General features: G+C 40.3%; 5 protein-coding genes across 6 annotated transcripts in view; 2 read left to right on the plus strand and 3 right to left on the minus strand.

Annotated features, from left to right (window-relative positions):
• LOC144633958 (cholesterol transporter ABCA5-like) overlaps positions 1 to 942 on the minus strand; it is a 42,489-nt gene extending 41,547 nt beyond the window's left edge. For both annotated transcript variants that reach the window (XM_078492889.1, XM_078492888.1), the window contains exon 1: positions 311 to 942. In XM_078492889.1, coding sequence (XP_078349015.1) covers positions 311 to 809 — 499 coding nt within the window. In that variant the 5' untranslated portion in view covers positions 810 to 942. The remainder of the gene's footprint in view (positions 1 to 310) is intronic.
• An 8,391-nt stretch (positions 943 to 9,333) lies between these two features.
• LOC144632612 (complex III assembly factor LYRM7-like) lies at positions 9,334 to 13,965 on the minus strand. The gene is made up of 2 exons (XM_078491293.1): positions 13,860 to 13,965; positions 9,334 to 9,953 (listed from the first exon to the last, which is right to left on the minus strand). Exons 1-2 carry the CDS (start codon positions 13,878 to 13,880, stop codon positions 9,669 to 9,671), a joined length of 306 nt encoding a protein of 101 aa, XP_078347419.1. The 5' UTR covers positions 13,881 to 13,965; the 3' UTR covers positions 9,334 to 9,668.
• LOC144632611 (uncharacterized) lies at positions 13,947 to 15,880 on the plus strand. Its single transcript, XM_078491292.1, has one exon. It carries the CDS (start codon positions 14,032 to 14,034, stop codon positions 15,169 to 15,171), a length of 1,140 nt encoding a protein of 379 aa, XP_078347418.1. The 5' UTR covers positions 13,947 to 14,031; the 3' UTR covers positions 15,172 to 15,880.
• A 426-nt stretch (positions 15,881 to 16,306) lies between these two features.
• On the plus strand, positions 16,307 to 21,037 carry LOC144633971 (decapping and exoribonuclease protein-like). The gene is made up of 3 exons (XM_078492906.1): positions 16,307 to 16,775; positions 17,734 to 18,106; positions 20,116 to 21,037. The coding sequence occupies exons 1-3, from the start codon at positions 16,378 to 16,380 to the stop codon at positions 20,557 to 20,559; spliced, it is 1,215 nt and encodes a 404-aa protein (XP_078349032.1). The 5' UTR covers positions 16,307 to 16,377; the 3' UTR covers positions 20,560 to 21,037.
• LOC144633973 (G patch domain and ankyrin repeat-containing protein 1-like) lies at positions 21,027 to 23,793 on the minus strand. The gene is made up of 2 exons (XM_078492908.1): positions 22,756 to 23,793; positions 21,027 to 21,347 (listed from the first exon to the last, which is right to left on the minus strand). The coding sequence occupies exons 1-2, from the start codon at positions 23,615 to 23,617 to the stop codon at positions 21,076 to 21,078; spliced, it is 1,134 nt and encodes a 377-aa protein (XP_078349034.1). The 5' UTR covers positions 23,618 to 23,793; the 3' UTR covers positions 21,027 to 21,075.
• Between the last annotated feature and the right edge of the window lie 12 nt (positions 23,794 to 23,805).

Consider the following 23,805-nt stretch of genomic DNA (forward strand, 5'->3'; position numbering starts at 1 on the left):
CTCGTTTCCAAGGCTTGGTGCCCGCAAAACGTCATGGGTACCCCACTTTTCCCGGGCGACACGTTTCAATGGGCGCCAATCCGTAATGTTTCTTACGGGGAAGGGGGAGGGGAAGGGGGAGGACACCTGCAAGGAACATACCCTTGTCAACAATCAAAGTGATTGACATTTTGACCTGTTTTTACATAAGGATCCAAATTATTACAAAAAATAACTCAAAATCGTTGTATCATCATTCTGTGAACTGCTAAACAAGAAAACTTACATTAAACACAAGCTAAATAAAGGAAGCCACTTCATTAGGACTCACCGACAAGTTTGTTTTTAGTCGACGGAATAACCGCTACTGGGAGGCGAATCGTGTAGGCAACGGCTGTCTTTTTGCCTTTGGCGAATTCAATTCCTATTTGAAGACCTTTGCTTTCGCCGTGCTTCCTATAATGTTCCAACATGCTGTCAGTGCTGTTAAATTCGAGATAGTTCACGACTCCTGTCGAGGCGTTTTGCACAAGCTCCATCACTCGAACAGCGTTTGGAACCTCGTTGATGACATATCCGATCGTTGGTTTTTCGGTTGCATTTCCCTGCGGTGCTGAATTAGAAAGCCCCAGTGTAGAGACATTTATCGTAGGAATTTCACTCTCTTTGACAGCAGGCAGCTCTTTTGTCCGCACTCCAAGTTTTATGACCAGTAGAAGCAAAATCCACCATATTGGAATGAGTATCTCTTGCAAAGTTTCCCGCTTGTTTCGTTTTTTAATGTGAAAGTTTTTTACAATGAGGTATTTAGTTTGCTGTAAAATAGCCATTATTTCAAACACACACAGATGTTCTTCTATACTATGCCATTATAATCAGCTGGACGATACCAGCCGAAAAACTGTTTTGATTGAGTGTGTTTTGGGCGCGCTTTAGCGCGTCTTTTATAGTATCGGAGAAGCCATTTGAGAGAAGCTTGGAAACGAGCTTACATCTCTTCCAAATATGGTAGTGACGTAGTGTACTCAAAATAACGCAGTTTGCGTCACTTGATCAGTGATATGCTAATGAGTCATATCATGCGCTTGTACCGTAAATTCCGTTTCCATGGTTGTGTATTTAGGCCATTCATGATTTCATTCTTATGTTTATAGGATTTAGAGTGGGCGTACATACAAGGGCTTATATCCAATGGAATAGGGGGTCTCACGTCTCTTGCCACATGAAAAAAATAACTTTCAGTGGTAGTCAAGATTGGGGATTACAATGAAGAATTCATGTAATAATGAGTTTAATCGTGTGGTTGTATCTCTTTTGGGCTTGCAACAAAACATATTAAACTCTTTTGCAGATGCAAGCACTGGCTAGGCTCCTGACGTCATCCTAACATTGTCTCTAATAAGTTGTAATTTACACACATGACTTTAATACATGTTGCATCCATATTAGCCAGCGTAGCTTGGCGTTCTAGTCAGTCAGGGAGAGCTTTGCTCGCGCGCGCGATTTCTCGCTCTCCCTGACTGACTAGAACGCCAAGCTACGCTGGCTACATCCATATGTAAATTTAGTTAATGACAACAGTAGAAATAACATCATTGTACGAGGACAAGACTATCATAGCTATAACACCCGCTCCAAGGAATTCATTCGAACTACAAAATATGTTACCAACTGGGGACTTCTTAGATCCTTTCACAGTACTTTGGCTGATTGGAATGACCTGTCGCCAACAACAACAAAAAACTATCTTTAAAAGAATTTAAGAATGTCCTGCGCAAAACATTAATGTAAATGTTAGGTATATATAAGCTAGATAGTTGTATTAACCGTAAATGACTAAATGTATTTTTATTAATTTTACTACGAGTTTCAATGTTTCAATTTTATATATTTTTAATTGTAATAATTTTGATCTCTAATTCATTTTTTTTTTATGCCATCATTTTTATTACAGGATCTCCCTGAAAAAAAAAAAACATTAGTGAGTGGAACCTCCTGTATAAATTAAAGATCATTATTATTATTACATGTGACAATGCAGTTTCTATCTTTCTATCCTTTCTTTTTTTAGAACTGGCTATCGCAGCATCATAATATACGTAATACAGAGATGAATTACATTACTGTTTAACAGCTAACTGATGCTTCATGTTGAACGACTTTCGAACCGTCTTCATCAGTCAGAGCTTTGTATATATTTGCACATAGTTAGTATTCCACTCTTCTAAAAACTATCAGCAGCGGTGTTTTTAGGTCTTTAACAAGGTAGCTTGAAACCACCTGTCCTGAGGGATAATGATTTTTTCATTATTTTTATACATTGCATTGGTCTGCATTTATGGGAAAGTATTGTTCTTGTTTTTTATTACTTTAGTTTTACGTCACCAGTGTCCGGTACTCAGAAGGAACCAAATTTAATTACCTATTCGTACGTGACACCGTCAAAATCATTACACCTAAAATTATCCATAAGTTTAATTACGCGTTTTCAATTTTTTTTCTTACTGCTGGAAGTCCTTGTATTCTAAGTATTTTTCTAACTGGACTCGCGAACAAAGGTAAAACAATGGCCGCTTTCACACTAAAGACGGACAAATCGACTAGACGGATAAATCGTCTACTGCGAGACGGACAAGTCCGGCGTCTTAGTGTGAAAAAGGGACGGACATGATTTTGGACGTACAAGTCGTCTGAATTTGTCCGCCGATTTGGCCGTCTAGGACGGACGATTTTTCAAAGACGACTTGGTCGTCTAGACGGACAAGTCGTCAAAAAGCCGTCTTAAATTCACACTAGACGAACAAATCGTCAGACGACTTGTCCGTCTAGACAATTTGTCCGTCTTCTAGTGTGAAATTGAAAACGGCCAATGTGATTTCATTTGCATCTCGTACATACACAGCTTTCACTGTCGTGTAATATAGTTTTAGGTGCGTTTACGGGAGTAAATCTATCTTTGGTAAATATTTTCTTTCAAGACTTTTATTTTTTGCGACAATTTTGCGATTTTGGAAGAGCATTGTTTCGCACACTGAATTTTTGAAAATTTGTAGAATTTGTTAAATATTTACTTTACTTTACTGCGACATCGCGACAATTTCGTTTAATAAGCTACCTTATTATAGGAATATAACGAAGCATTTTAACAACGCGAACAAATGCATTAAATTAACGCGAATTCTCGTGTGGTGTGTGCTTACATGCAGTTAATTCACGCGCATTTGATGCGTAGTAATTTTTATAGCAACCTACGCTATTTAAAAGACAAAACAACAACATCTTACATAAGAACTTGAGGTTTAATTCTAATAAACCATACACAACAAAGATACTTAAACAGACCAAATAGTGACTAAATTAAATGAATGGATCCAGGGATGGAATACATCCCGTCCTTGTGCTCTCCATTGCCTCTGTTATTCCTGCAGCTTTGACAGAGAAGTAGATGTCTTTTAAACGTAACTTTTCCGGAAATAAAGGTGTCTTAAAATAACAATGCTGGAAAATAGTGTGATTTTAATTAACAATGACGTAAATTAAGGTACATGAAATTAACGCGAATTTTTGAAATTCGCGTTAATTACATGTATCGTTAAATTCCTATAATAAGGTAACTGACAGTCAGCTAAGTGACTTAACAACCGTCCTCGAAAAAAGTTCAACCACATTCTCCCAGGCACAGCAGCAGTGGAAATCAACAGTTTCTTGGCACTTCATATGTTTTTTTTTACTTTGATGGTTCGCAGAACTTCCACTGACTCTTTATCTGTTGATGTTGATTCACGCTAAATCATCGGTGAACAGGTTGTAGTTACGGAAAAATGACCACAACAGTGTTCACTTATGATTGGTATTTGTCTGCATGATACCATTATTGTAGCATCATCTCAAAAAGAGTGGCAACTAACTGACCCATCTTCATCATCGTTACATCATTTATTTAAACAAAAAAAAGTGCCGGAAAAGTACTGGAAACGGTTGACAGCCATCTTAAATTTTGAAAGCGCTGTTGAAAATCGTGTTGGGCCTTGATATTATAAAAATCATTTACAAAAGAATTATTCACGACGTAGACAAAACCGACAAACGGACTGCAAACAGAACGAATTAATATGACTAACAATAGACGGAACAAAACGACTTAATTTGAGTAACAATGGACGGATCGAAACTAACTAATTACCGTTAACAATTTTTACACGAACTTCAAATGTACAGTTTCGGTCTTTCTGGAAAACCACCACCACGTGAACTCAGCCTAATGTTCACTCCAGGTCCAAAGGAATCGAATAAGAAAGTCCTACATGAGGCACTGAAAACGACGATTTTGGCCCCTTGCGTTGAAATACAACCACGTAGATTAAAGCCTATTTTCACTCCAGATCCAGCAAAACCTGCCAGTTTGAGACTTGAAATGTACAGTTTGGGTCTTTTGGGAGAACCGCCAACACGTGGATTCAGCCTAATGTTCACCCCGGGTTAAAAAGGATAAATAAAAAAGTGCTACACGAGTCACTGAAAATGACGATTTCGAGCACTTGTCTTGAAATACAACCGGGAAAATAATGCTTCTTTTCACTCCAGATCCAGCAAATCCAGGCAATTTGAGACTCTTATGTAACGTTTTGGCCTTTTTCGAAAATGGTCACTATGTGGATTGAGCCCAATGTTCACTCTACGTCCAAAAGAATCGATAAAGAAAGTGCTACACGAGGGACCGAGAATGACTATTTCTGGCTCTTGTGTTTAAAAACAACCACACGAACATTAAAACTTATTTTCAATCCGGATCCAGCAAAACCTGCCCGATTGGGACTTGAAATGTATAGTTTGGTTCTTGTTTAGAAAAAAAGCCATCACGTGGATTCGTTCTAATGTTCCCACCGGGTCCAAAAGAATAGAATAAGAAAGTGCTACATGAGGCACTGAGAATGACGATTTTTAGCCGTTGTGTTCAAATACCACCACGTAGATTAAAGCTTATTTTCATTCCAGATCCAGCAAAACCTGGCAGTTTGAGACTTAAATTGTACAGTTGGGTTCTTTTGGAAATTTGTCATCACATGGATTCAGCCTAATGTCCACTCAAGGTCCAAAAGAATCGAATAAGAAAGTGCTACATGAAGCAATGAAAATACCGATTTTTGACCATTGTGTTGAAATACAGCCACGTAGATTAAAGCTTGTTTCACTCCAGATGCAGCAAAACCTGCCACTTTGAGGCTTGAAATGTACAGTTTGGGGATTTTAGATAAAAGCTATCACAGGGATTAATATTTGGCTTATGTTTACTCCAGGTTTTAAAGAATCGAATAAGAAAGTGCTACATGAGACACTGAAAATAACGATTTTGGGACGTTGTGTTCAAGAACCACCACGTAGATTAAAGCTCATCTTCATTTCAGATCTAGCTAAACCTGCCAGTTTGAGACTTAAAATATACAGTTTGGATCTTTTTCGAAAAAACTGCTACATGAGGCACTGAAAATGACGATTTTGGGCCCTTGTGTTCAAATACCACCACGTAAAGCATATTTTCACTCCAGATTCAGTAAAACCGACCAGTTTGAGACTTGAAATGTACAGTTTAGGTCTTTTTGGATTCAAGGATTAAGGATTAAGGATTCAAGCTTATGTTCACTCCAGGTTTAAAAGAGTCGAATAAGAAATTGCTACATTAGGCACTGAAAATGACGATTTTGGGCCCGTGTGTTGAAATACCACCACGTAGATTAAAGCTTACTTTCACTGCTGCAGATCCAGCAACACCTGCCAGTTTGAGATTTGAAATGTACAGCTTGGATCTTCTTAGAAAACCGCCACAACGTGAATTCAGCATAGTGTGCACTCCAGGTTCAAAAGAATCGATCGAAATCGAGTAAGAAAGTGCTACATGATTCACAAAAGATGACGATTTTGGGCCCTTGTATTGAAATACAACCACGTAGATTAAAAACCTATTTTTACTCCAGATCCAGCAAAACCTGCCAGTTTGAGAACTGAAATATACAGTTTGGGTCTTTTTGGAAAACCGCCACCACGTAGACTTGGCCTAATGTTCAATCCAGGTAAACAAGAATCGAATAAGAAAGTGCTACATGAGGCTCTGAAAATCACGATTTTGGGCTCTTGTGTTGAAATACCACCACGTAGATTAGAGCTTTTTTTACTCCAGATCCCGCAAAACCTGCCAGTTTTTTTTTTTGTAAAACCGCCACCACTTGGATTCAACATGAGTTCAATAAGGAACTTGCCACCCAAGTAAGACGAAATAATCTGGAACGAAGTCAATATGCTGCCCTCAGTGTACATGAGTTCCATAAGGACCTCAACACCCAAGTTATACAGAATAATGTGATTTCCGTAAGTAACTCACCATCGAAGTATGACGGAATAAACTGGCAGTAGGTAAATATACTACACACAAATAACATGAGTTCCATAAGGAACTCGCGATCCAAGTATAAGAAAGAATAATCTGGCACGAGATCAATATGGTGACCTCAGATAACATGAGTTTTATAAGGAACACACTACACAAGAAAGACAGAAGGGCAATATTCTTCACTAGGATAACATGAGTTCCATAAGGAACTCACCGCCCAAGTAAGAAAGAATAATCTGGCACGAGGTCAATATGCTGCCCTCAGATAACATGAGTTCCAGAACGAGGACACCAGCCAAGTAAGAATTAATAATCTAGCACGAGGTCAATATCCTTCCCACAGGTAACATAAGGTACATAAGTAACTCACCACCCAAGTAAAACAGAATAATCCAGCACAAGGTCAATATGCTGCTCTCAGATCAGATGAGTTCCATAAGGAACTCACCAAGCCAAGAAAGACAGAATAATCAAGCACGAGGTCAATATGGTGCCCTCACAATAACGTGAGTTCTATAAGGAATTGACCACCTAAGTGAGTAAGACAGAATAATTTAGGACGAGGTCAACATGCTACCCTAAGATAACATGAGTTCCATAAGGAACTCACCCCCAGCACAAGGTTAATATGTTTAAAAATAGTGTGATTGTAGTCAGGGGACCCGGGGGGGGGGGGCACCCTGTATATTTTTGGGTGGGGGTGTGCCGCTGGGAATTTGAAGGCCTTACCCTACACTAGACCATTTTCAGCTGATTTTTGCAACCCTATACTAGACTAGACACTGAAAATCCCTACCCTATCCCAGACTTGCATTTTTTTAGAACTGTATCACTATCAGTGTTTTAATGGAAAACCATCTGTCAACAACGATGCCGCGATGTTTTTATTAACGTTTAGGAAATCCTCCTTCTCTTCTGAGTTTCTATTCCTTTTCTGGACTTATTTCGTCATACCACCGATTAGTTTCCCGGAAAATGCTACCTTTTCCAGACCAAAACTCTCTGATTTCTATACCGTATCCCAGACTCAACTGCTTGAAAACCATACCCTTCACAGCGGCACATACCTATATAGCTCATGTATGGGAGTGCCCCCCCCCCCCCGGGTCAGGGGATGACATAGTTCGTTAGTGGTTTGACGCTGACTGTTATTTTCAAGACATTTCGGCTATTGCTTTTGGTTGAATAATCAATGCTGTTACACGCGATTTAAGAAGGCAGCACGTTAGCGCGCGCTGCAAAAATAACGATACCTTGACTTCAATTCTCATCACCCTGTGTGCCATAAGAGATCCGTAGTTTGCACAATGCTACGAAGAGCAAAGAAAGAACATTCCTTCAACACAGGAAGGGAAACGCAAAGAAACAAAACGAGTGAAGTCGGTGCTGCGCGAGAACAACTACCCATTATCCTTTATAAACAAGTGCGAGAGATCACTGTCAAAACCACCAGCTGATTTACCAAGTAATGGCTTCGTGGTACTTCCTTATGTTGAAGGCATTTCCGCAAAGATTGGCCGCATTTTAAGAATACAAGAGACCAAAGTCGCCTACAAACTGCTAAAAAATTGTTTGTTTCCGCGCCCAAAGGCTCAAATTAATGTGACCGCCTAAGATCTGGCGTAGTTTACAGAATCAATTGCACCAACTGTAATTTTGTATACTATGGTCAAACGGAGTGACCATTAAGACCCGGATTGCAGAACACAAAAGGGCAGTTGCCACGATCGACCACGACTCTAAGATCTCCTGTCATGTACAAGAAAATAATCACCACATGGATTTTGATGCCGTCAATGTAGTTGGACATGAGCCGGATTATCACAAGCGACTCTTTTTGGAAACCTGGTTGTCCATTAACAATCCGCACTCTGGGCACGACCACGCTATTATCCCGGAAGTCTACAAGTTCTTGGCACGCGCATGAGTCTCGCTCTACGTTCTTTTTTTCAATTTTGCAGGAGGTGAATATACTGCCCTATGATAACAGAAGGAGCTCACCACGCAAAGAAGAATTTATAATATACCACGAGGTCAATCTGAATATGCTACTCTCAGATAAGATGAGTTCCATAAGGAACTCACCACCCAAGTAAGTACGACAGAATAATTTAGCACAAGGTCAATATACTGCTCTCAGATACGATGAGTTCCATAATTAAGGAATTGCGAACACACAACCAAGTAAGACAGAATAATCCAGCACATGGTCAATATGCTGCCCTTAAATAACGTGAGTTCCATTAGGAACTTACCGCCCAAGTAAGTAAGAGAGAACAATCTAGCACAAGGTCACTATGCTTCACTCAGATAACATGAGTTCCATAAGGAACTCACTAGCCAAGTAAGACAGAATAATCCAGCACAAGGTCAATTTGCTGCCCATAAATAACGTGAGTTCCATTAGGAACTTACCGCCCAAGTAAGTAAGAGAGAACAATCTAGCACAAGGTCACTATGCTTCACTCAGATAACATGAGTTCCATAAGCAACTCACTAGCCAAGTACTTAAGACAGAATAATCTAGCACAAGGTCAATATACTGACCTCAGATAACATGAGTTACATAAGGAACTCACCACTCCAGTCAGAATAAATAATCTAGAACGAGGTCAATATGCTGCTCTCAGATAAGATCAGTTCCATAACCTCACCACCGATGTTAGCCAGAATAATCCATAACGTGGTCAATATGCTTCTCTTATATAACGTGAGTTCCATAAGGAACTCACCACCCAAGTAAGCCAATAACATCATGACTAAACTGACCAATCAACTTCAACGGACCAGTCTTAAACATCATCGACTATAAACAACAACTTTTCACTTGACTCTGAAGGTGACACCTGCTCAGGTTGTCGAAATGTCAGTCAACAACAACTTACAGTTCTTTTCAGAGCCACTCTCTCCCAGACAATCACACTTTACGAACTATAATAAATATTAATTTCATTATAAGGGGTAAATATCTTTTGACAAAGACAACCCTGAGGCAAAACAAATTTTTATTAAGCACCTTTTTTGCGCATCCCAATTTAATCTGTAAGAAACAATCTCTTCTCGACCCTTCTCCTTTTGGGGGGAGACTGTGTGACATGCAAAAAAGTATGAAGACTTTACGAAAGACTCTTAAGATTCATTTGGTTCACAACTTCATTCCAGTGTTCTTGTAATATTCAGTAAAACCTGAGAACTCTGAGACCTTAGAAATGTTAATGACTCTCAAAATCCACGTGCATCATACCAGTCATGCTAGTCTTCTTAAAATGTTCAACCATAATAGTGAAACCATATGTTTGTACATTCACTTGCATGGGCGCTTTGCATTGTCTAGAAGTTCTGTATCCTCTGTAATCCTCACACGGAAAGTACTTCTGTCGGTTTCTACTCCTTGTACAACATTACACCTGAGAAACTTCTCAGCACTTTCTGCCATGGAAATAAGTTCAGTAATTTTTGATGGGTCCGTCTCACTTTTGTGCTTCATGAATTCATTTCTTATCCTTTGTTTTCCAGCCTCCAGGGCAAGAGTGTCATCTTTAAAAACTTTTAGCCTTGTCCTGTGAAGTGACCGGTAACAAGATAGCACCTGTAGAGATCATAAAAGAGTTAGTCAACAAAATCAAAATCAAGGAGATATAAAAGTGCTGATATCTGAAGTAATACAAAGTCTTAATCTTAGGCCTGTACTTTCTGCTAAAACATATCATACCAGGTTTTGCATGCAACATAAAAGTAACACTTAAAATCAATATTTTATTCCTATCTTTGAAAAATAAATTATCACTAAAAACGTGTTTTTCCAGTACTCACAAAGGAATTAAGCAGTTATGTGGTGTATACAAGGTCTTCCTGCTCCAAAAAGAATATGGTGACCCCCTTTTTTATTTCAAAATTCAAGTTTAATCAACCAGTAGGCAAAGTTTTGCCGAAAATCTATGTCCAGTTCTATTTTGCAGGAATGACCTCAGGCTAACCTGCACATGAACAATGGGGGCCAGATATCCTTAATTCCAACATAAACGCTAACTGCAAGCTACCTAAGTTAACTGTAGGCTAACTGAACTGTCATTAAGGCTAACCGCCCTACTTAGGCTTACCAGTGTGCATCAGTTATTTTGGCTAACTCGAATGGCTCGCACAACATGCTGGCTTGCACTTTGTCACAACCCTCAAAAGATTTTAATAAGCACCTTAGATTTTTTTTGGTTTTTATTAATGCTCAATTTTTACGTCCGGTCGTTTCTATAATTAAGGTAACCAATAATATATATTGCATATTGGAAGGGGATAGTGTATCGGATACGCATATCACTAGGGATTTTGGTATCCCCCTAGCTAAATTCACCACTCCTTACCTTTTGTACCGGTTAGAAAGCTTTTCGTCTAGGTAACCTACCTTTTATTTTTAGTGTTGGTCACTTCTCTCCTTAGAGTTCTCAACACAGACAAATATTAGGATGGGATACCTGTATCACTAGGGATTTTGGTATCCCCCAAAATTCCTCCACCTCATTTTTGTACCCGTCTGAACGCTTTTCAACTATGTAACCTACTTTTTATTTTTAGTATTGGTTAATTCTCAGAATACTCATCAGAGACATTAGGCTGCATTCATTATGTATCCTACAGGGGGGTGGGGGGGGGGCAGAGGATTTTAGGGGAGGTTCTCAAATTTTTAGAGCAAAAAAAGGGGGGATATGAAAATTGTTAAATATCTACTGGGGGGATGCTTATTTTTTGTAAGATTCTGTCTAGCTTCTGTAATAGTTTTAAAAAAGTGAAAAAAAAAGATAAATACAGCAGCTTCTTTCAAGGATTGTAAGCAACAAGGGTACCTCAATTATTCTGAGAGACTATAGTAGCTATTTGAAGTTTTCAAGTAGTGTGCCTGGCCTGTAGATGTAATGTTTCGATACAGCATAGAAAGTAAAACATCAAAAATGGAAACATTTAATGCAACCTCAGTCTAAGCAGTGGAACTTTATTGAATCAATGAATGCAAAAGAAAACAATGTAATTCAGTGCACAGTTTTATGAAATTGAACAACAAATGTGCACTTAAATGTTCAATGAAAGGATATGAACAATATGACTGGAAAACTATCACGTCCACGTTTGAAAATATGAACAAGCTATACGTCGAAGAACTTAACAAATATTTAGACCATCATAAACTTTCTCTCCTTGGGAAGAAAAATTATAAGATAAGGAGAATAATGGCACATGTCGCACTTGAGAGGAATGATGCTGAACGCCGGAAAATTAGGGTGAAGAGGATGGCAACAGCGGAGATGAATCCGTGGATGAGTGTGATAGTGAGAGTGATGATGATGATGAGGTTGTTGCTTTTGTCGACGAGAGTGACAGTCAATACTCCTGGTAGTACTCGTACACAAGCTGGCAGGCTATCTATACCTAATTTGCGCTACTTAGACTGGCTGGCATAGGTATGACATAAACTGTCAAAACTCTCTGGATGTTGTTATTAAACATGTCTCTTGAAATCTCAAACATATATACCTTATTATAGGAAATTAACGATGCATGTTATTAACGCGAATTTCAAAAATTCGCATTAATTTTATTGATGTTAATTTTTTTACTATAAGGATTTAACCAGAACCTTTCTTGAATTTGCGTTAATTTTATTACGCGTAAATTTTGTTCGCGTTGTTAAAATACTTCGTTATATTCCTATAATAAGGTAGTGTACTATTATACAGATATTTATTTTGATATTTCTTGTGAGGGAGGAGGGGGGGTATTCATTTTTCGGCTGATTGCATGGGGGGATTATGAAAATTTGTATGGACCTTGGGGGGGATATAAAAAAGCGAGCCGCTGAAAAAAAAATTCCTCTGCCCCCCCTGTAGCATACATAATGAATGCAGCCTTATAGTAGGATGGGATACCCATATCACTAGGGATTTGGGTATCCCCAATACATCACTCTCCTTACGTTTTAATATGTCTTGCCCTTTCCACGTTTTCAACGTTTCAAAGTTTTTTTTTTCATCTTCATGCCTTAGATGTTTGTTCTAACCTTGGGTCGATGCTCTATATAGACTAAACCGAATTCACTAGGTAAAGATCATTAAGTATCCCAGTCTTTACTAAACTAACGTCTTGTTTACCCTTATACCCTTTTTAATTATTTGTCACTAAAACCTATTGCTCATAACAATACAAACAAAAGGGATTACCGACAGTTCACACTCGAGAGGTCAGTTTTCACAGCCTGGTAACCGCATTCATATGGAGTTTCTATATTGCGTGACAGTTCTTTGTAAGTTTCTTGATCATGTTCGCATTTGAAATTTTCATCCGCCAAGAAAATTGGAAGCTCTTACAATGCACTTTTTATGTTTGAAATATTAAAGGTTTAGCGATAAGCACCATGTGCGTGTTATAAGGGATTTCGGCACATGATTTGGTTTTAAGAATAATTGCGCGGACTTGAATCAAACGATTTGTTTTGCTTTGCGAATATTTGCAAAAACGTTAATACTGTTTGGATTAAATTTATGAAGACAAAGCTTTCTGATAAAGCAAAATGGTTTTTGAGTGGAATTGTGGTTTGCTACACTTGCCCCAGTCTGCTTTATTCAAGGCTGTTAGTGATTTTGTCATCCCCAGAGGGGATGCCAAATTCACTAGGGATTCTGGGAGGGGGTGCCTAAATTTCGGGGAAGCCAAAATCACTGCGACACCGGAAATTACATGGCATCATTAATGGCATCTTTGTCATTTTACTTGACTGTTCATTATAACCCGGGGGGGGCACTTCCTATAAATGGGCTTATGGGGATGTGCCGCTGGATGGGGTTGCATTTTCACTACTGAACTGACTATAATGGGGTCCCCTTTTCAAGCATAGCATTAGGGTGACTAGAATGGGGTCACACTTTTCCGGGATTTTGAGGGTACGGAAATTCTGGCAAGTTGTGAAAAACGGAAAGATTCGCCAAAAAAAATGTTACCGTATTTATTGCTGTTGTTCAATATTTGACAAACGGCTTCCAGAAAGTGACTAAGTTGGGGTCATGAAAATTACATTTACCCAAAAGTGCCTAAGATGGGGTATATAATTGGCCATAGAATATTACTATAATGGGGTAGGGGTAGTGAGAGGCCAGCGGCACATACCCAACAAAAATTGACCCAAGTAATACCACCCACCCCCGGGATTACAACATGTAAATTATCCACTGCTCTAAGATGCATGTTGTGGTTCAATGTCATTTCCTTTTGTGAGTTTAGATTACCGGTATGTTGCATTAAAATATCGAAAACATATCACCTTGAGTTACTTTCCAAATTAGCCTTCTAAAGGGGGGGAAAATTAAAGTGAGAAATTAAAGTTTATTGATTATGCATTTGGATTGCTCTCTGTCATATTTAAGTCAAATATTTAAATAAAATTGGGTATATTTCCTCTTCAACACTACCAGGTTCAAACTAGTGTTCACCAAGGATAGATCACCTTTCTTACCTTTGATCTTAAACTGCTCATCAGGTTGTTATTAAGGAGTTCTTCTCTCAAATAATTTTACATTTGCCTTGCAGTGGTTCAAATTTGAGGTTCAAAATCGGCCGCAAAATAGGCAAAGGATTGGCACTAGTCCACTAGTCTCGTTCCCAGTCTTTCCACGGAAAGAAACAAGATGGCGGCTGCGAATACGTCAAAGAAAGCAAGAAAGCAACTTTCCCAACCAGTCGGTCCGCAAAGATCCGAGACTTCACGCGGGACGACGTACAACATTTGGTATAACAAGAATGCAGGGGAAAGAGGTCACTCCAAAGAAAAGGCTCAAGCAACCACGCGATGCAATATCGCAAAAGATAGTGGAATAACCAAAGGCAGTTCAAGAGATTGGGATGGAACATTCATCTGCTTGAAATTTGCCAGGGGTTGTTGCCCGTTTGGATACGACTGTTCCTGGATCCATACTTTACCTTCGGATGAGTTCGAGTCAAATTTAGAGACAACAAAAGACTGCTTTGGTCGAGAAAGGCATGAACATGTCAGAGATGATCAGAGTGGTGTGGGGTCGTTTTCAGCTGATGAGCAGACAGCTAGAACACTTTATGTTGGCGGGATATCCGTAACTCCAGACCTCCAATCCGTTGTTCATAAGCACTTCAGAGAGTGGGGAGTGATTGATAATGTAAGGGTGTTGCATGCGAAAGGCGTGGCTTTTGTACGTTACAAAAACCGTTCCAATGCAGAATTTGCCAAAGAAGCCATGCAGAACCAAGCTCTTGACAACAGTGAGACTCTGAATATAAGGTGGGCTACAGATGATCCCAACCCATGGGTTCAGAAACGAAAAGTTGAGAGTAGCAAAGAAAGGCTTACTGCCGCAGTATTACAGGACTATGACGGGCCGCTGAGAATTCCCCAAGGTACTGTGTTGGATGGTGATCTTCCTCCACAGAAGCGCCAGTACAAGGGCCGTGAGTTACACGATCCTGGGGAGGCAGTGGGCTATTATCCAAACACCGATTATCAGTATTCAGAGGCTAATGCTAGTACCAGTATTAAATCTGACTCACATGTGGCTCAGTCACATCCTAATCAAGTGACAGGTTTTAGCACAGCAAGTGACTCACAGCCAAAAACTCTGTCTGATCTCATTAAATGGTCAAAAGAGCAGGCATCTCTCAGTAGAACAACTGATCTGTCACATGTTAAACATGTAGGGAAGGAGCTAACAGAGGAAAAGAGGAAGGAATCTGGAAGCTTTTCACTAGTTTCTGCATATGATTCTTCTTCAGATGATGAGAGTGAAGACAACAGCTGACATTTTACTTTTAATCATTCAGTGGCATTGTTTGCCAGTAAAATGACTGAGTTTTGAAGTTGCTTTCTGCTTCTGTTTCAAAACGACTCCCTATGCAAAATATTTGAAAACAAGTTTTTCTTGTTTTCTATTTGAAAGCAAGTTTTTCTAGTTTTCAAAACAATGAAAAGTTTTGCACCAGGACTTGTTTTACATGAAAAACTAGCCTGAGTGGCCAGTATTCAAATGGGAGAGAGGAGGAGAGTTTGAGCTTGAAGCACGAGGCAGAGAGCACAAAGTACAAACTTGTGCTTCCTGCACAAACTTCCCTTCTCCCTCCTCTACGAACGGCGGCCACGCAGGCTATTTTCAAACCTGTAGACTGAGGTAAAAGGCAACTCAAAAATGACAATTTAGTCGTGTCATTATTGTACCCATATAGATATGGTTGTAAATAAAAGTGAATAAAATAAACCACCAAAATTACTAGCAATCGTTGGCAATCACTGATATAAAATACTTTTCCTTCAAAGACCTTATTGCACACTGTTAGCTAACTGAAACAGACAAGGACATGTAACAGTCATGGGGCAATGGTTCCCCCAGCGGTGCTTGGAGGTTAGAGGGAAGGGAGGCACAGTTGCGCTCCTTGTGTTGAATTGATAGATAGCACCTGCATAGGGCCAAACAGAAAATGGGATTACCAATAATCATCCACAGTCTTTCCAGTAACTGCAATATAAAATGATTCCTCCTGTTTTTTTCCCCCCCCCAATCTGAAGGTGTCATGGATCTGAACGCACCACCTCTCCCCATCCAGGTAGTGTAAACAGTTCTTTGAGGGAATGACTGTATTAAAATTGTGCACATAACTTTCAAACATTTTTCTTTTTGGAAAATTTGTTATGGGCAAGTTTCAACTTATTTGAGCACCGCAGTGCATGTGAGCAAAAGCTGGGTATAGCATCCAGTGACTTCCATGTTAGTGTTCACGTCAAAAGATCTACTGTTTGCACAACCAAATCAGCTTTTATTTTATTTTATATTTTTTCCACTCTATTTCTGAGTACCGCTTACTCACCCCACACCCTACCCCCGGTGGGCAGTGTTCCTCCCGCGCGCCATCCTGTAGACCATGATCCTTTGTGTTCCGAGCTCCAAAATGGCGGACTAGATCAACAAAGCAGAAACGTGAAACTCAACGAAAATACGGCTAAAAGCATAAATATGAAGCGTCCTTCAGATGAATCAGAACCTCTAGTATCAAAGAAAACACGTCGAGATAGTTCAGAAACAAAGAAAGCCTTCACTGTCTCGCCGATCGATGCTTTTCGTGGAAGGCTTCCTTTCTATCGACAACCAGTCGAAGTCGGCTGCTTCTCTCTTGACAAGAACAGAGGTTTTCACGATGACAAGCGACAGCTGAGATATTTTAGTCCCCCGCACAACATAGATTTCGACCTTCGTGCCGGGTATAAAGAGTTTGTTAAGAGAAACGAGGATGAAAAAGAAGGCTTGGAACACTTGTTGCAGTGGACAAACCGTCACAAGGAAAAATTTGAAATCATTCAAGTTCAAAGTCCCACAGAGAAAAGTTATACAAGCGAGAAACCTCCACTTTCGAGGTAAAAGCAGATTAATAATGGTACACTATTCAGCTCAGCTATCAGCAGATCTAGGGAAGGGACCCTGGCCAAAAAGTTTACCTTGTCATTCCCCGGCTAAACTTATTTGCATCTCATTAAATTTGAATGGTTCCTTTTGTTCTATATCTCTTAGTTCCTTGCCCCCTGGTGGGGGATAGGGCCGGACATCAATGCTCGCCATCTGTCCCTTTCTTGGCCACAGCTGCTGCTGCAGCCCAATATGTTAGTCCCAGCTCAGCGCGTTCCTTCTCCACCTGAGCAGTCTTTCCGGTGCATGCTCCGTTCTAAAAAGCGTTCAGAGATATGTAAATAAGTGGCCCGGTATCCCTTATCCGAAACGTGCTCTTAATACACATATCGGTGGCTTCCCCTGGGTTTGACCCAGGGCCACAGAAGGGGATTGTAAAAATGGTATCTATGCATGTATCTATATGAGGCCTTCCAAGGGGTAAAAGTGACAAGCGACATGACCCTGAATTCTGGTGACACAGGAACAATTTAACAGCAACAAGCGACATCATAATGGCACTGAAATGTAACAGCGATACAGGGCAAAAGCAACACAATAGCGGGAAAAACGACAGCGACATTTACAGCAGTTAGCTCGGCAGTTATCCACAATAGGGGCGCTCATTAGAATAGGGGTGCTTATAAGAATGGGGTTGCTTATTAGAATTAGGATTATCCGCTTATTGGATAAGGGGCACTTATTGGAATAGGGAGGCTTATTGACAAAAGACACATTCGAAGGGGGGCGCTAAATCGAATCATTATGGTAAAAATGACTGAAAAGTGGGGTAAAATCCAAGGGAAATGGAAGTTAGTTGGAATAAGCGGGGTGTTCAAGTTATGCGAGTTCAAGTTACCGGTGTTCTACTGTAGTTTTATTTATGTTAAATCAACCAAAGGTAACAAACTTTGACAACTTAATCCTCAGCTTACACACAGACTTCATAACATGGAGAGGGCACTTAACAAAGATAATGTGCACGCCGTATGAAACGAGAGAATCCTGGCAAATGGCAGCAACCCTCTATAATGGAACCATCTATATCAGTGAAGTAGAAACAGAAGGAAACAAAGAGAGACGCAAAAATATGGATGACAGACAAAAAGAGATGTGCTACTGGGGTTACAACTTTGAAAGCTACGTCACATCACCAGTAGACAAGAGTAGTCAAACCAAGAATGGGGCAGCAAAAGAAGAAAGACGTCCATGTAATGACAGCGAGGCATATATCACTGTTATCAGAACCAGGCTTGGTGGACACTCTTTGGTCTTTGGAGCTGAAGTGGACTGCTGTGCAAAGGTGTGTGTTGTGGTATTTAAAGAAGTTGGCATTAAAGAAGTAAAGGTAGAAGGTTAAGTCTGCATCGAGCCAAGTGGCCCATACTGCTGGAGCTTATCCTAGGTTCTGTAAGCAACTAGGAGTATTGCTACTCCCCCTGGATGGGATGCTAGTCCATCGCAGGGTTACGTACCCAGCACTAGTTTGCCATTTATACACCTGGGTGGAGAGAGGAACTGTGTGTCAGAGTAAAGTTTCTTGCCCAAGAACACAACACAATGACCTTGACCAGGGCTCGAAACCGGACCACTCGATCTGGAGTTCAGTGCGCTAACCATTAGGTCCCCGTGCCTTCCTGGCATCTCCCATACCATTAAAAAAATGTTTACCCCTGGAGAGTGTTTCTTTCGCACTTCATTTGAGGGGGAGGTAGGATTAAGTTGAGCTAAGTAGACACAAGTTTGTTAACTTGGTACATGTTGCTGTAACTTACAACAGGGATGGAAATACGAGCAATAACACTTTTCCACTTGTGATACAACACTGTTGCATTGCAGGCTGCAAGAAAATGTTTATGTAAATAATGTTTTCAAAAAGTGCTTAATGGTTCTTGAGAAACAAACGCTCTAGACCCCTTCATCAATCTCAAATGATGGATTTGAGACTGACAAAGGGGTTTTCCCAAAACGTCTCTCTGTTTCTCAAGATCTATTAAGCACTTTTTGAAAACATTATTTACATGAATTAAAAGCCAAAAGTGCTACACTGCAACACTTTATTTATCTTTTAAATGTGCAAGAAAATGTTGCCTGTATTACTTTGCCCTTATAAAAAATAGATGTTGGCGATGGTTCCTCTATAAACATGGTGGATGGAAAATCTTTACACGGCTTACTTTCACTACTTCACTTTAGAGTTACTCTTCTAAAGAACCATTTTCCTTATCAGAAATGGTCCTTAGCTACTGTTTGCAGAAATGGGGTCTTGCTAAAACATCGAAGCTGTAGATGGGGGCCTAGTAGACTTGCCTACAAGTCAAGCTCACATGATCAAAGTTAAAAGCACAAGAGCTCCAGGGTCTACGGCTTAACTGGAAACAAGAAGTGAATGACTTTGAGAAAGCCTAGGGGCCTTGTGAGAAAAATGGAAGAGCTTTAATTAATTAACTAGTAATACGTGACTCGCAGGGCCTCGCGAAGCTCTGGGTTGGGGAGGGGGGGGGGTGTTATAAATAAGGAGTGGATTATTTGAAGTTGAACATTAATTGAATTGTACATATTCAATTTTCCACAGTAGGCAGAAAGATATATTTGTTAGAAATTTTATTTCAACGGGCATGGCCGCGACACCCTCGTTCCCAGGGTCTACTCCGCTTTAAAGATGGTGGCTTTTTCTGGTTCGTAAAGAGGTATAAAGCGTTAGGAAGCGCAGGCTATTTTCAAAATCATCGACAAATTATTGGATAGTCGCATTTTGGACATTAATTTGATGGCATAAAAAAAAAGAAGAACGAACGGCAGGAGGATTCGAAGCCTCCGCCCACGTGCCCCTGATGGCGATGAAAGGTTTATTAGCGTTGAGGGAGTATTATGTGAAAATCAATGTTATTTAAATCCGAAAAGAAAAACGATAAAAATGAAAGGCTCAGGATTCGAACCCACAAAAAAAAAGAAAAAAAAAGAAAAAAAAAAAACCCTAGCCGGATTCGAACCCCCGACCTCAGGTCCGAAGATCTGATTTCAAGTTCGACGCCTTACCATTAGGCCACCAGCGTGCGGCGGCCGTGTGACGTCATTTCCGCCACACACCAAGCTCACAAATATATATAGAAATATATATGACCGTAAACTCCACACGTGATTTCATCCCGCCTGATCCCTTTGAGGGACAAAATTATACACCCCGCTACGCTCGGCCTTCGGCCTCGCTTCGCGAGGAATTAATTTTTTTATTAAGGCCCTTTCCAGACATAGAAATTACAAACCACAGGACTACCCTGCATGTCTAACATCTTTGTCTTAATGTTCCAGGATGACCAAAAAGCCCCAGCAAACTACATAGAGTTAAAGACCTCCATTAAGCCCCATCATCACCATCATCACCACAACTTCAAACGCTACAAGCTGATCAAGTGGTGGGCCCAGTCGTATCTTGCAGGCGTACCAAAAATCATATGCGGCTTCAGAGATCATGATGGTCAGGTCAAAGAACTGCAAACATTCAACACTCTATCCATACCAAGGATTGTTCGAGACGAGGAGGGGCTGTGGGACTCCTCTGTTTGTCTGAATCTACTAGACAGGTTTCTTGGTTGGGTGAAGTCAGTGGTTGTCAAGGAAGGGCCAGATGTTGTTTACATGTTTTCTTGGAAAGAACCCTTTGAGGAAATAACTGTTTCTGAGTTGTCTGATGGATCTCACCGTGTCCTACCAGATTGGTATTTGGAGAGCTTTGGGAGTGATGCGCCTCCTTAACAATAATAATTAGGAGGACTTTTCTTAGTCTGATTGCACATTATTTTACTATGTTGTCTGTTAAAAACAGATGAAACTCAGAAGCTGATTGGATTATGGTGAGAGCTACGTGCAGGGTAGGGCTGCATGGAAAACAAACAAGTAAAAGCACAAAAAAAAAAAATAGCTGAAAGGCCCCACAATCTGAAAGCCCTGCTGAAAGCCTGGAATAGACTACAAGAAGTGTTAAAAACACTTTTATTTTTTAAAAAAGTTGTCTAACACATGATCGATGGCTAGTTCCCAGAGTACATTTTTAACAAAAGGCCTTGAGTACAAAACAAAACCAAAAAAGCTAGGAAAAATGGTTGTTAAGCATACTTTATCTTTACTGTAGACTTAGAATGTTACTGATATTATGATAATTTATTTCAACTTAAACCATAAAAACATTTGATGTTTTTAATATTATACAATAAATCTACAGTACTTAACCAAACATTGCCTAGGTTGTCACATTGCCATAAAGTTAAAAACTTATTCTGAGTTCATATATATTCTCATGTTTCTTTCCCAATTCTTTTCTTTCTTTTCTTTAGCTAGCCTTTCCTGTCTGCTGATTTTCTTACAAGCTTCTTTCTTCTTTCCCTCTTTGGTGATCAATTTTTTCTTCTTCACAGCACTGGGGTCATTTGGACCAAAGTGCGTAACTCTTGCTTGTTGACTTCCCTTGCTACCAAGCCCCAATCGATCTCTCTTAAGGACTGTTTTGACTGGGTACTTTCTACCCACACCATCTGGACCTAAACCTATAATGAAAGAAATGAACACAATGTAATAATTTGTTATCATTTGATTATACTGACCCTTACAAGAACTCAGACTGTGAATAAGGGTCCGAGTAACTATCTGCCCATGCTGGCAAAAAAGGGGGAAGCTTTGAGCCATGCGGCCCATACTGCTGGAGCTTATCCCGGTTTCGGTAGCTAGGAATATTTCTACTCCCCCCTTAATGGGATGCTAGTCCATTGCAGGGAACCCCCCCCCCCACCCCCCAGAATGCGATGCTAGTTCCCCCAGCATTATGTCGCTGGTACCCATTTATACACCTGGGTAGAGAGAGGCACTATGAGAGTAAAGTGTCTTGCGCAAGAACACAACACAGTGACCCCGGCCAGGTGTCGAACCCGGACCGCTTGATCCAGACTCCAGAGTCCGGCCACTAACCATTAAGCCACCGCGCCTCCCACATGCTGGCAAACAGAAGAATAATATTTGTGTTTGTTTTTGGTCCTGAAAGGGGTTGGGGGTTAAATCCTATTTGCAAGCCTAAATTAAATTTTGCTCAAATCCCATTTCCCACCTATTTTTTGCCCAGATCACAGTCCCAGGGGGGGACTCGGGGTTCCAAGTGACGGGGATGATCGAAGGATTTTTTTGGGTTTTAAATTCTCGATTCCGGGAATTTTTTGGGTAGGAAAATTTGGCAAGTATTTTTTTGATTTGAGTAGGGATGTTTTTGGGTATTCAAAACAATCTGAAGATTTGTTGTAGTGCCTTGCCTGTGTAGTTCTGTGAATAAAGTACAAACAATCGTGTTTTGCTGATGATTTTTGAGGGGTCAATTTTTGATCTAGGGATTTTTTTGGGTTATGTTGGAAACCCTAGGGATTTTTTTGGGTCTTGATTTTTGCCCCCATTCGATCATCCCCGTCACTTAAAATCCCAAATACTCCCCCTGGGATCACAGACCCATTCCCATTTTTTATTCATGATTTCCCAGTACCAGTGACCCAAACCCCATATTTTCAGTGCAAAAAAATCAGTTCCTATTTTATCCCTACAGTCCCCTGTTTAATCACTGGAACTCTTTCCTCCGCATGACTCCTTTAGTGGGGAAAGGTGAAAAACACGAAAAATGAAAAATAGGGGGAGCGCGGGGGGGACGACGGGAAGGGTGAAGCGGCGGATGCCCCTGCTCTCTCCTTTCCTATTCCCTTCCCAGTGTCCCCCGTGCGCTTTCGTTTCGATTTTCTCCAGGCTCTGCATGCTAACTTTTCACCTCTCTCGATTTCCCAGCCCGTAAGAAACACAAAAGAGGCCTTTGCGGAGGAGAGAGTCACTGGAACAATCAGATCAGCCAAATGTTCTCTTAGGTTGAGAATGTGACACCTCCCTACCATTGGCAAAAACAATGATTGACCTCCCACTACAAACCTTGATCTTCATTCCAACCAGACTTCAGCATCATTTGATAACCAACATTGCCTTCGGGTATATAGTAAAATGTTCTTTGAGGCTTCCGCTGAATGTTAAACAAGTGCACGGTTGAACCTTCATGCCTCCTCTTATCATCTGTAAACTCTTGCTCACAAATCGAGCACCAAAATTTTGTCTTTTCAGAAGAACATGCTTCTTTGAGGATTTTGTCGTGTTTGGATTTAGTTCGACCACTATAGGATGCCAGAAGTTCTACAATATCAAAGTGGCCAGCAAGTTTAGCGAGGTCCAATGCTGTTCTCCCTTGCAAATCCTTGTAACATCTCCACATAGCTCCCTTTTCCAAGAAATATTTAACAATATGAATCTGGCCACCATGGGAGGCACACATCAAGGCTGTCCAGGAAAACTGGTCACACACATTGATATCTACACTATTATCTGACAGGAGTTCTTGGATTTGTCGTAAGTTTCCTTCCTGAGCATGTTTCAAAAACTCGTTTACTAATCTACGATTTAAAGAAGCAGGTATACGCAGTTTTCTAGATCTTGATCGAAGACAGGATTTTTTCGTTTCTACATCGTCCATATTTGTTGATGATGACTTATCAGAATCATTCAGCTTATCACTTCTCCCCTTTCTTGATCTATCTCGTTCTTTAGTATGCGTCTTTGAAGTGACAATACCTTGCACAACAGAACTATCTGAAGACAAAACAGCTTCATAAAATGTTTTGGCTTCTTCGCCGGACATACTTCCCTGCTCGCATTTTGCAGTTTTTCCCTTTGAGAAGAATATGGGATCCTTGCCTTCTTTCGGCGAAACAAACCTCTGTAAAACATACGGCGAAAGCTTCATTTATCTAACTATTTGGCCCCAGTTACGCTTCGTGGATGACAATCTCCGGTTTGCCTAAATAAATATTAATACGGCTATTATTTCGATACTTTGAACGCAAATTGAACGTAAACGGCACTTTTCGTCCGCCATCTTCGGTGACGTCAATTACGTCATAAAATTGGTTCCCAAGCTGTTCAAGCCAAACA

The sequence above is a fragment of the Oculina patagonica genome, chromosome 12, assembly GCF_052425735.1.
Source record: "Oculina patagonica isolate OP01 chromosome 12, crgOcupat, whole genome shotgun sequence".
NCBI classification, from domain to species: Eukaryota; Metazoa; Cnidaria; class Anthozoa; order Scleractinia; family Oculinidae; genus Oculina; species Oculina patagonica.

Coding starts and splice junctions, on each gene's coding strand:
- LOC144632612 (XM_078491293.1), bottom strand. CDS start 13,880: ATGAGCAGTTTAAGATCAAAG. Junction 9,954..13,859: donor TGAGCAGTTTAAGATCAAAG/GTAAGAAAGGTG, acceptor TGATCTCTACAG/GTGCTATCTTGTTACCGGTC.
- LOC144632611 (XM_078491292.1), top strand. CDS start 14,032: ATGGCGGCTGCGAATACGTCAAAGAAAGCAAGAAAGCAACTTTCCCAA.
- LOC144633973 (XM_078492908.1), bottom strand. CDS start 23,617: ATGAAGCTTTCGCCGTATGTTTTACAGAGGTTTGTTTCGCCGAAAGAA. Junction 21,348..22,755: donor TGGTTGGAATGAAGATCAAG/GTTTGTAGTGGG, acceptor CTTTCATTATAG/GTTTAGGTCCAGATGGTGTG.
- LOC144633971 (XM_078492906.1), top strand. CDS start 16,378: ATGAAGCGTCCTTCAGATGAATCAGAACCTCTAGTATCAAAGAAAACA. Junction 16,776..17,733: donor GAGAAACCTCCACTTTCGAG/GTAAAAGCAGAT, acceptor CTTAATCCTCAG/CTTACACACAGACTTCATAA. Junction 18,107..20,115: donor AAGTGGACTGCTGTGCAAAG/GTGTGTGTTGTG, acceptor TTAATGTTCCAG/GATGACCAAAAAGCCCCAGC.